A 12,682-nucleotide genomic window follows, 5' to 3' on the forward strand; every position below is an offset into this window, starting at 1 on the left:
GTCATATTTGTGTCCCATAAGTCATTGAAAATAGAAGTGGTAAATGACCAGCCCACACATTTCCTGCTAAACACTCCTTCATCCCACCCTCTCCCCAAAACCAAAATGCTCTCCAGTCTGGCCCTAACCTCAATATTATTCAGAACATTCCCTGTAATTATTGGAGCAGAGAAAAAGGAATTGCCATTATCTTTATTTAGGTCCTTTAATTTTGATGGACCACAGATTTATGGCGCTGGATTCCTGTGTTTGGGTGTGCTGGCCACCCCACCCTGTTAACAAGCTCTAGTAGTGGTTGTTTGTGTGATGAATTTGGGGACTTTAGCGTGCATGTTTGCGGGTGATGGAAGCTGGTCAGTGACACTTCCGCTTGTACTACATTTCCCTTAATGTAGCTGCAGAGTGAACTGGAAGAAGAGCGGGGCGGGGGGGGGGTTCACTTATCACTGTGGTGACTGAGGAGTTCAAGGAGTTTAATCATGAGGCACGTTCACATTGATGTGATGCGCTTTTTCCTTGAACACTTTAAAGGTGTAATGAATCTGCAGCAATTAGGGCTGGGTATCGTTCAAAAATATTCGGTACCAATACTGTGACTTCTATACCGGTTCCTAAACAATCCTTTTTTCGATACGATTTTTTTTAAAACCCAAAGAAATTACAACAGTACACATTAGGGCCCAAATATTTTTATTTATTTTTCAGCTCCTACTACGTGAGCCCCCATCTCTGTGCGTAACATAGAGTTAGTCTCTGCGACGTGTAACGTTAGACAGCCAATCACAAACCTTATTAGATCTTGGTAGAAGCACGCTGCGTGCTTATTGGCTCACTGACACTGATGAGATTTACTCCTTAGGTATTCAATTGGGTATTAAATGGCGAGGCATTTTTCGCTACTCTATACTTTAGATGCAATTCGGTCGGTGCCTAAAAAGCATTTTTGTAGCCAGCCCCAGCAGCAATAAATGTGTTTGCATTTCCACAGCGCCAGCCCAAGCAATATTTAGCATGTGCCCTACATAAATACCATTTTTATAATATTACCAAAATGGTACAAATAACTCTGAACTCTGATTCAAAATGATCTTTGCTATGTGCAGATGTTAAAACTTTCAACATGTGTTTGCTACATGTCCTACTTTTTTAAATGGTGCAAACAAGTACAAAATACAAATGTTTTTCTACTCATTTGAGGTCCCTGTGGTGGCCCCAAGTGATCATTTGGTTTATTCGTCAAGTCAGCCATGCCACATGCATTTTGAAACCTCACAATAAATGTCTGACAAACAAGACCGTCGCCAGGGAGACCATCAACTTCCACCGACCTCCGACGTGCGTCCGGTGTTGCCGACTTGGCGACTTTCTTTCTTGTTAAATGTATGGATTTTGATTTCTTAAAAGTGACTAGCGACAAATTAAGCAACTTCAGACCATCGGGGAAAAACAAGATATATCATATTGTTGATTGAATTGATATAATACAATCAACAGTAGTAATTTGTATAATTGCTTGTTTGACAGTGATAATGATGTCTGACAACTCAAGGTCCACTTAACAGCTTTTTATGGACATTTAGCTGCATCTCATGATCTTCATCAGTGAATGGAGTTTGCATGGAGATGGCTCACGTGATAACAAGTGGTCATACAGTGTATGGGGGGGGGGGGAAACGTGCTGCTTAAGACTGAGATTTAGTTGAAAGCAAGTAAATGGACCTTTTTTAGGTTGTTTTTTGGCAATCCAGGTCAAGAAAGAACTTCCACGCTCCATTGGGAATCTTTAAAATGCTCTTTAGTGACATCTTTACGCATACAAAACAAGTTTATTCCTTCATGTTCTTTTCTTTACAGGCCCTCCACAGACAGCCTCTGACCACTCCTTCTCCGATTCACGAAGACCCAAAGCCCATCCCGTTGCTGGTCTTGCACGGCCCAGAGGAGCGTGGCGTGAGCCCCACCCCCGGAGGAGGCGGACCGAAGAAGGCCCGCTCGCGGACGCGGATTTCCCTCGAGGCTCTTGGAATCCTGCAGAGCTTCATCGGCGACGTGGGGCTCTACCCGGACCAGGAGGCCATCCACACCCTGGCAGCCCAGCTGGATCTGCCCAAGCACACCATCGTCAAGTTCTTCCAGAACCAGCGCTACAACGTCAAGCACCACAACCCGGTCAGAGAACCCGTCCCCGGGGAGGACGACCGGGAGAGCTCGAGTCCCAGCGATGGGGGCGTCTGCGCGGGGGAGAGTCGAGGGGAGGAGGGCCTCTCTGTGTCCGAGGAGTCCAGCGAGGATGGGAGCGGATCAGCGGAGGTGTTCAGAACAAAGGGAGAAGAAAGATATGTGGAAATGGAGATGGAGAAGGAAGACGGGGATGATGGGAAAGCCTCGGGGCCAGCGACTTCCTCCCTGTCCCCCTACAGCAGCCTGGACAGCCCCCCCTCTGCAGAGCAGCAGAGATAACAGCAGAGAAGCAAGATCTGAGGAAAACCTTCGATGAAAGCAAACTGTGAAGCCAACACACACACAGATGACCTGTGAAGAAACACACACACGTTCCGCCCCTTCACCAGAGCTGATGATCAGAGCTCGTTAATATCTGAAGAACTGTGGACAAATATTTAAGTCATGTTTGACTTAAAAAGGGATTCAACGGTACTACCACTACGTTCAAATACTTCCAGTATTTTTGGTTTGATGCTGCCCGTGAAGAAACATTTCCTCCTACATTTTCAGTGTTTTTTTTTTCTTCTTCTAAAGGGATAGGAACGCATTTTAAACAGCATTAGATCAACACTATGCTGAAAAACAAGGGGTTCAAAGTGGCATTCCACAAAACAATTCTGAAACACCTCTGTAGGCTTTAGAGGCGACTGTAAAATCTTCTTAAACTGCTCCTGCAGCACAATCCACTTCTTTTACAGTTCTGTCAAAGTATCTATCACAAAGTACACCGCTTCATTCACAATCATCATCTAAGTGCAATAGTGCAACATGGAAGCCGTGTATTTAGTATCCAAGTATTATGACGAACGGACACAGATGATATGCATTGACCGAGGAGAAGTGGCTTTAGCTGCACGAGTGATTGGAGAAGTTTGGGGGTCTTCAGCCACCTTTTTAAGCTAACGTTGTTTATTATATTTGGGGCTGAAGTGTTTGACACTCAAAAGTTTGGCTCTTAAGGTGGGGCGAGGGAGGTTTCACTGTAGGCGTTAAGCTGGCAGTAAAGTCCAAATGTAATTTGAATTTGAAAAAAAAGATACATTAGTGAGGAGAAATACTGCAAGGGAAGTGTTTGGCTTCTTTTTGTTGTGCTTTACGTAGGTAGAAAGTAAACTTTAAAGAACTACTGTGACTCTCCATGGATGCCAAATTGCTCACATGTAACACGCCAAATGCGTGATTTGGAGTTTACTGCCAACCTTCCAAACTCACCACACTTAAGCTTTTGAGTAAAATCCTCCAAAACCTCAGTTATTTTTCTGGTTAAGATATTAGAAAGAAATAAAAGTCGATGAATCAATTAAAATAATTTTGAGAAGCTGCAGTCAGAGCAGAGGTGGGAACGCTTGGCTCTTGTTGTTGGTGTTCGATGCATTCACATTGGGACCAAGAATAAACTGTACTGACATTGGTCAGTATACCTCATGAGACAAGCATTCGCAGGGCAATAACATGAGCACCTCCACCCAAACTGAAGCCCACTTTACATTATCTTTTTTTAAATGTATAATTATGCTTTAGGAGGTCCCTTCATTAACGGAGCTCTATGTGAACCTCTAAATCAGTTCCACACTACCCTCCCACTGATATTTATTACTAACTTTATATTGACTAAAATCTGAGTATTGTAATTATTTTCTATTATTTTCTTTGATAGGACTACAAATGTCTTTTGTAAATGTGTCTAAAAAGAGCAAAATCTGAAAAGGTATGAACTCAGTGTTACACAGTTTAAAAGAATGATTCTGTATTTACAGTTTGACTGGAAGAGAACATGTGTGAGTACATTATGATGTAAATGTTGACAATCCACCTGCGAAACTGAATCTGTCATCATATGTGGGAGGCAACCACTGTCACTGCCACTGTTTTGTGTAATTTGTGCCACAAAGGAACAGGGTATAAATGCACATTATTAGTATTTCAGTTTGACAATCATGTCTGTCCTGGAAGCACACAAGGTTTCTGATTTGTTCCACTTTGATGTTTTGTCATTGCTCTTTGATTCTGTTGTGGGCAGGACATGAAAATCTGATAAAAAATCTTTTCCAAAGTATTCTCTGTGTGGAAATTTTGCCCTGTTTATCTTTTGAAAAAACCCTTGAAAAGCCGATCCCAGTGTGCAGTAGCTCTGTGATAAAGCTAACAGCGGCAACCTGACGAACCACAGTGTGTCTCAAACTGTACCCTGCTGCCATCGACCGATGAAATCAGACATTCCTGTTGTAATTGTCACTTGTCAGACCTGCTCCTGCTTGCGCAGACTATGCAAATGCACCAAACGTCCCATAATCGTCCAAAAAAAGTCACTACATGTGACCCAGTCATACAAGATAATGATTTAAGATGCACGGATGTAAAAGAGAGGCTCAATGCTGTCATGTAAAAGTTGGCAAGAAAGCTGTCCCGATCCTATGCCCTCAGATACCTCAACTTCAACCACAAACTTTATAAAAAATAACAGCTGTCACATGCAAATAGCTACAAAATCCTCACCAACCCACAGACATATGAATGTAAAAACGGCAGCTGTAAAATGCAAAATACAAAATGTACAATGCAATTAGAAGGGTGGGGGGCACAGACTAGTCTTTTTAAATCTCCTATACAACACTCGTCTTGAGCACTGTATGAGGAAATGTAAAGGAAGGAATGCACAGAAGCAGCCAGTCAGTGTGACGATGATGAATGACCCTATGTGAGTGGCCGGTCCTCAGTGATCAACGCAGGCTCTGCTCTCAGCTGCCGCTGTGGGGATAAAGGTGAAGCTGGGTGTGGTCAACACCGCGCTGGACCCATCCGCAGTCCACAATCTGTCCTCCATCATCTCATGACAAGAGGACAAGTGCAACCTTGTGTTGAGTGTGTGTGTGTGTTATTGCTGCGGTCATACTATTGGAGCTCACGTGACAAACCCCAGTACCTCCTATACATATCATGTACATGCGACGGGTGTATGCTGTGTGCAGATTTCTCTTATTTGGCTCTGGAAATCATTAGAAACAGATTAATTTACGAGTCGTAGCTAACTCCGTGCAGCTTCACGTCTACTTGCCAGGACACCTGATAACAATTTGAAACAATTAAGCAAATGCCACGCTAACAAATGTCTGTATCTCCATCTGTCAACCTCTCCTCGACTAAGTGTTTGGCGTTGAGCGAAAACGTAATATTTGTGTGTGAAAGGACTGCTTAACAGACTGGCTGAACAGACTACAAGTGACAGCTCTCAGTGCTACATTTGAGTTCTGCCACTTTCACTAGGATTAGACCCTCCCCTACCCTCAGCCATGGCTCTAACCTTTACATCAACCATGTATGACCTCAAGTATTAGATTAGCAGAGCTTGTTAGGGCAGGAAAAGGAGCTTTCTGGGAGCTTACAACTAAGTCTGATGGGGCAAACAAAGTTGTAAACCATTTTCCCCGATTACCTACTTTATTTGGAGGTGAAAGTGAAAGTGGGTGCAGCTGAAATGATCCCTCATTGCACGGGGAAACTAATTACAGAAGATCAAAGTTTAACCAGAAAGTCATTTTACCATTCACCTTTGTTTTCAATTCCAAAAAAGTGTGACTAACCTGGACGCCACTTTTTTTTAGTGATGTGTTCTCAGATCTCAGTAATTAGCTTGACCTTTCTCCCAATAACAAAAGCAGAGGGTTAACAAATATACAAGCAAAGGTACTTTTGTTGTTTTTATTTATTTTTTTTGATGATTTTCCGCCCAACCGGAGTGGAAGCCAGGCTGACAAACGGTTGATTTTGTTATGGAAAGTCATGGAAAGTAACTGAATTTTACATAAGAATGCCGGTGGGAAGCCTGACACGGACTCTTCATCTTCAGAAAATAAATATACATGAGCCCTGTGTCCCTAAAACTAGTCAGAGCTAAAGCATAAAATGTTCTTTTTTAGTGTGTTCATCGTAGTTAACTCACATCTAATGTTACAACTGCATCAGTGAGTGTTGGTACGGTCCACTGGATTTCTGCTCACACAGCTGGCTATTAGAGCCGTATGGCAAGCTGATACAGGGCCATTAGAGGTGTGTGTGTGTGTGTGTGTTGTGGGATAGGGACGCAGGTGCTCGGTGCGCTGATATTACCCAGGATGCTCAGGGTGGGGGCGTAGGGGTTATGGGGGGGGGAGGCTCTCTGTGGAGCTCGCAAACACACCTGTGATCCCCTGCTAGCACGCTCATACACACACACACACAACACACTCCGTGCCCCCAGCCCACTGCGCTGCAGCACGTTAATACACACTCTGATAAACAGGCTAATACCCGCAGCGGCAGCACTTTACACACCATTGAACACAACACACGGTAAGTCAGTGAAGCCAACACGTGACACTATGTGTGATATTTTGAAGACTTCTGTGTGTGTGTGTGTGTGTGTGTGTGTGTTGCAATGCCATGTATGCAACGAGAAGGCTACAGTAAGGCCTCGCAGCCTAATTAGGGAAAGGTTTTAATTCATTTAGAAGTTATTATGGAAAGTTAGTGCCCTGTCTGTTGTAAGCATTTGTTGAACCTACCATACTGGTTCTATAATGCAATTCAAGATTAGAGTAAATATTTGTGTGCATACTCCTTTATTTTCACTTCTACATACTATGAAGTGGTTCAGGCTAAACTAAAGCAATTATAGAACGCCTCTGGTTTTCTGATTGTTTGACTTAGGCTATGCATTGTAAAACTCAAAGTTGCTTCTTTTTAGAACTGTGTCCAGCAATGCAACAAACCTCTTGACTAGGAAATGAAAGTAGTGAATAGAATGTTACAGGTTGGAATAAAGGCTAAGCCGATTAGAAACTTAGCTGTTATTGAAAAATATTCAAGATAAAACACTCAACACAACTTTTGGTCCATGACACACACACACACACATACATATGGTGAAAACACCCCTAAAACACCCAAAGATGAAACGAGTCAGAAAACAACCACATCACATCTCCTTAAAAAACAAACATTTCATTATGGCTGCTCTGGTGCATTCGTGGCCGACCAGCAGGTTTTGATGTGCGCCTCTAAATCGCGTTACATTGAGCCAGTAACATTTTTACGCCCACAAAAAGACATTTCAAAGCAATTCCTTTTAGGAGGAAAAATGAAAAGCAATTAAAGACTAATATGGCTTCTAAAAGTCTGGAATCTGTTAATTTATTTAATGTAGTACAAAGCTTGTTAATATAGAAAAAACAAAAAACTTGCCAGCAAGTAAATTTGAAGCTAAATTAGAGTGTTCAGTCTCTGTCTTGGAACAACTTCAATAATGGGCAAATTATTTTTGGCTCGCTCATTGATGCATTGATGTTTCTGTGCAACTGATGAATGTTTTGTTAAGCCTGATATCATGAGGAAAACTCATTTTATCCTTAACTCTTTGAAATTGTCATGCGGAGTCCCACAGGGGAGTGTGTTGGGTCCCCTGTTGACACCCTGAGGAGGAAGCTCATTTCAGCTACTTGTGACAGTAGACAAAGCAAAGACAGAGGTTTTCTTAAATATTTTCCATGGCAGAATGCACGCGAAGAGAAAAACGATAATGGCATTGATTCTCATGCAAAAGAGCGGGTTGTATGAAATTGAATCTGTTTGGCGTCTTGTAAAATGTGGATCGATCATGGTCAATGATGGTAAAACTAAAGCGATTGTATTAACGGCAGCATCATACCTCTTAATGCCTCGCTGAGCTTTTAACCACATCACCGGCCTACTGACTAGCAGAAGTGAGAGTCAATGAGCTATTAATTCTGTGATTACATAAGGCAGCAGTGGCTTAATTCACACTCTGTAAATAATTGTGTTATTGCACAGTGAGTTCGCTTCACCAACCCTGGATTTCACACCCTATCCACCACTTCCAGCTTTGGTGACTTTCAATAGAAATCCAATGCAGAATCAATTTACAGGCACTGATGAAACCATATCATGGAAAAATCCAGTTAGGTAATAACTTCACATAACACCCAACTTTCTATTTCTCATTTTAATTTAATTCCATTGTTTTGAAATTTCATGTAGTATGCTCTATAATTTAAAAAAAAAAAACAGTTAGTTAAGTCATAAACTGAGGCAATCTCAAATCTTTTCTGAACTTCCAAACCTAGTTCTCCTCTGCCACTAACTACGACTTCCTGTATTTTACAGGCATGTTATAACTTACAAGCTAGTAGCACGCTATGCTAAGTATAGTTTTGATTGTAGTATGTCAAAAACATAAAAGCATATAGCAACAAAAAAAAAATCCCTTAGAATGTTATAGTGTTCAGAATTCAAGAATTATTTGTTTCCTCATGAAACTTTCTTTTGTCAGAGTAAAAAAAGCTTTTGAAACAGAGCCAGACGCTACTAAGAACACTGAAACCGATAAGCATAGATAATTAATCTATTATCAAAATGCATCACATCCATAACATGGAAGGTGGATTTGACTGGACCACAGCAGGGACACTCTGTTTAACTCTTTAAGCAGGCCAGTATCATATCAGTCCCTGTAACCTCCTCAGTGTAAGCCAGCGGAGCCGTCGAGGAAGCACAGCTGGCCGGGTGGCTGTGGGCTCTCGACACCAGCTGCACACTCTTGTGCAGAAAGAGCCACCAGGTGTCGGGGATTTCACGCTCCTTCCCTCCTTCACTGGTTCCCACTGCAGCCTGCTGAACCATTACCGGGTTGGATTAACACCGGCTGTTCCTCCACAGTGCCGCCACGGGCCCGCAGCGCTCTTTGCTGCTTGTCGACTGGTGCCCCCGTCTCCCTCCCACAACACAGAACAGAGTAGGTTAGGATTTGTTTTCAAGTTCACTTTGAGTCACTATTTTGTAACTTTTCTTCGGTGAGGGGTGCAAGCTGTTTGCAGACCAGAGCTAAGCTAAGCTAACTTCCTCCTCACTCTCAGCTTCATATTTAACACATACACACATTAGAGCGGTATCAGTCTTCTAATCTAGTCTCTCGGCACGAAAGCAAAGAAACATATTTCCCAAAATGACAAACCTTTTAATTTAGTTGTGTGTATGTATATTGCGATAGGAGTGGTGTGGTGACAGCGAGAGATCATTGTTGCCAGACTCTTCTGCCCTCTCCTACTTTTCCTTTTTTTTCTTCTTTTCCTTACTCTTTTCCTCCCCCCACCTCCTTCTTTCATTATTTCCTTCTTCCTTCCTTCCTCTCTTCTGTCTATCCGATATCTAACCATGAGTGTTTGAAGCTTAACTGGGATGTAAACAGAGAGAGGAGGTCTTCAGGGTAGTAATCACACACACCATGCACACAAATCAATACACACAGGTACACACGCATGCATGATGCACACACATTGTAGATGTATATTATATTCAAGAAACACATAAAAAGCCACGCATGCTCGCACGCACACGCGCACACACACACACACACCCACACACACTCATAAGCATGTTCACATACAAAAAGTCATACACACACAATCTTCAGACCAGGCAGCCCCATACTTGCAGCCTGCTAACAATTACAACAATTAGTGGTTCGGCTTTGCCAGCCAGCCACACTGCCTGTTTATAATGTGATCGAACACAAATGTCATAACAGTGAAGTTTTGAGACAAACAAGCTGCATTATCAACATGATGCCTGAAAGTCACGTCAGCACTAAACTATAGAAAAGAGAGAGTTGGTGCAACGGGTATGTAATCAAGCCAGAAGCGGAGGAAGTCTTTTTTTTTTTTGCCCTACGCACCTCTGAAATATATATTTTATCAGGGGCTGCACAGATAAGTTATGCAGGGGTGGGATCTGAAGAGCTGGCAAACCAAAAAGGTGAGACCAACTGAATAGAATGATTTGTGGAGAGTTGTCTCTGCATGGGCATAGGATATGAGCATCTGATATACTACACCATATGTTTGTTTTTTTAACAGAAGACATTTTGACCTGTCACATTAGGAAAAGCACACGTGTATGTTTGATGATAAATTCATTGCACAGGAAATGTCTAGAAACGTTCACATTCATCCACGAAGAATAGCCACAGCAGCTTTCACGGACATTTAACTTTGCAAAAACAAAAACAAAAGGTCAAATGAGTGTGTAATGCTTATGCAGCTGAGTGTGTATCCGGTGCGGCCGCGGTATCATGTCACATTCAGGTGGATCGGAAGGTTCGGCTGCATCAGGGCACAGCAGGAGCATTTACGGCTGCTGCTGGATTGAGCAGCTCTAACTGGATTTACTCGGGGAGGAGAACTCGCAAGTGACTAAAATAAGGTTAGTGGGCATGAATAGGTGTGTGTGTGTGTGTGTGTGTGTGTGTGTGTGTGTGTGTGATGACCACTGTCGTTAACCCACCATCATCCACGGATCAAAACTGGCCTTGTCTGCATTATTCTTTCAGTAACTCCGAAAACACACACACACACACACACACACACACACACACACACACACACACACACACACACACACACACACACACACCTCTGTAACTTTATTTCTGGAGAACAAAACACAAAAAGGCGTTCTCACAGAAGACATTTTGACATGCCACAGTAGGAAAACCACAGGTGTAAATAATAAAAATGAACGCTGAACGAACTGAGTTCCATTAAGCTGCTTCAGTTTCAGGGTCCTCATATCGTGCATGCTGGCTCACTGACTGTCACACTGTCATGACTTACTGGGACACTTGAATAGAACAAAACCATATTAATGTTATTAGTAACACCTGTGCTTTTCCTCAAAATGTCTGCTGTGAAAAAATGCCAGTGGCTGAGCTGTGACTTTCCTCTTTTATTAGACTTTTTTTATTCTCACATCTTCTCTGGTGACTGTGGCCATTATTTCTACAGCAGCTTGTGCAGGACTTCCGCTGATAAATGTCAAGTAATCTGCACAAAACAATGTTAAATATTTAATTCAAAACGTACCAAATTATTAATTGAAGGATCAATATTTAATATGCATCTGTATTTGCATAGCAAGACAATTTAATTGTATTTAGCAGTCCATGGGGTATTCTTGGGTTCCATAACCACTTTTCATGCTGTTACTTCTTTAGTATTAAAAGCTAAAGTAAAAAAATGGGGATTAAAAGAAGTGTTTTTTTATCAATAAACAGATTTTTTTTTTTTCAGCCGTGGATGGAACATGTTGTGATTTCAGTGTGGTTAAGCGATGTCTTGGCTAGCATTAGCTGGTTGCCAGTGTTCATCTTGATTATTTCCATTGTATGTTTGTCTAGGAGGGGACTTTTTGTTGACTTGTCCATCTCAGATAGCCAGTTACAAAAAATTCGCAGACAGCGTTCTTCATTTTGGACTCGCTGGTCCCTCAAAGGTCAGCACTGTCAGAACGGAATCCCCTGCAGCCAATTCATTTGGGGTAGGATGACATTTGTGTCTATCATGTGCTTGAAAACACTAGGTAGTGTACCTTTAAGAATATAGAAAGCTAACTGTGTCGCAGACTGGACCAGAAGAAGACAAACTGATAAAGAAGATGAAGATCCTGAATGTGTTGAGTAAACCACCGGGGCCTTCCAGTGGATCGACAATGATCCAACTACGTCTGTCCCTCTCTGTCTGTCCTCTTCGATTGCTCCAGTCCTCTGTCTTCCTGGCAGGCAGCAGTCTATCCTACACTGGGACCGAAGCCTCCTCGGCAGACAGCGGCCCTAATTCCATTAATTATAAACCAATATGCCGCTGGCAGCCCCTCTGGAGAGGACTTTACCCAGCGCTGGCATCTGTTCAGTGCAAACACAGCGAGGGATGAAGGGATGGAGGGAGGAGAAAACAAGGACATCTCTGACTCCCGCAATGGGTGAAGCATGGTGCTGTGCGGGGGAATAGATGGGGGGATGAACAAGGGTGTTGGTGAGGTTTTAAAAGTTCATGTTTCCAATAAGGGTGCTTAAAGTAGCAATCCAAGATGGTTTAATCCGGATAGAGAGAGTGTGATAGTGAGGTAGCTACTGTAGCAAGTTTAAAGGTCCAATGTGTGGGAATTTCTCCCATCTAGCGTTGAGATCATAAATCGCAATCAACTTTCTCGCACCACGCAGTTCAAAGTACGTATTACAGCTACGGTAGCCTTCACGCTTCAAGAAGCCGGTCTCTTGCTCTTTTCAATATCCTTTTTCTTTTTCTGGGTGAAGAAGAAGACTCCTGTATCCTGAAATTTGTATTTTTGAATACGTGTGGTCCTCCTTGTTTCCTTCTTCAAACTTGCCGGGGCCCGGGAAGCTACGATACCCATTAGCAGCATTAGCAGCACCTGTGAGTTTATCATGCGACAGCGCTAACGTATTTCAAGATGGCGCATGAATATGGAGCGTCTACCCCCAGTTCATGCAAATGCAAATGTCAAATTTCAAGCCAAAAGGAATACTTGGAATTGATGGTGGTGGTAAATATTCCTGAAAAAGGATAAGTTTGTGAACGGGCAACACAGATTTTGATAATGAACAACTTAC

General features: G+C 42.5%; 1 protein-coding gene across 1 annotated transcript in view; it reads left to right on the forward strand.

The window, feature by feature from the left end:
* Positions 1-4,279, forward strand: part of LOC120554095 (DNA-binding protein SATB2-like) — a 28,896-nt gene extending 24,617 nt beyond the window's left edge. The window contains exon 12 of the mRNA XM_039792707.1: positions 1,855-4,279. Coding sequence (XP_039648641.1) covers positions 1,855-2,460 — 606 coding nt within the window. The 3' untranslated portion in view covers positions 2,461-4,279. The remainder of the gene's footprint in view (positions 1-1,854) is intronic.
* The last annotated feature ends 8,403 nt before the right edge of the window (positions 4,280-12,682 follow it).

This window comes from Perca fluviatilis, chromosome 24 (assembly GCF_010015445.1).
Source record: "Perca fluviatilis chromosome 24, GENO_Pfluv_1.0, whole genome shotgun sequence".
Taxonomy (NCBI): domain Eukaryota; kingdom Metazoa; phylum Chordata; class Actinopteri; order Perciformes; family Percidae; genus Perca; species Perca fluviatilis.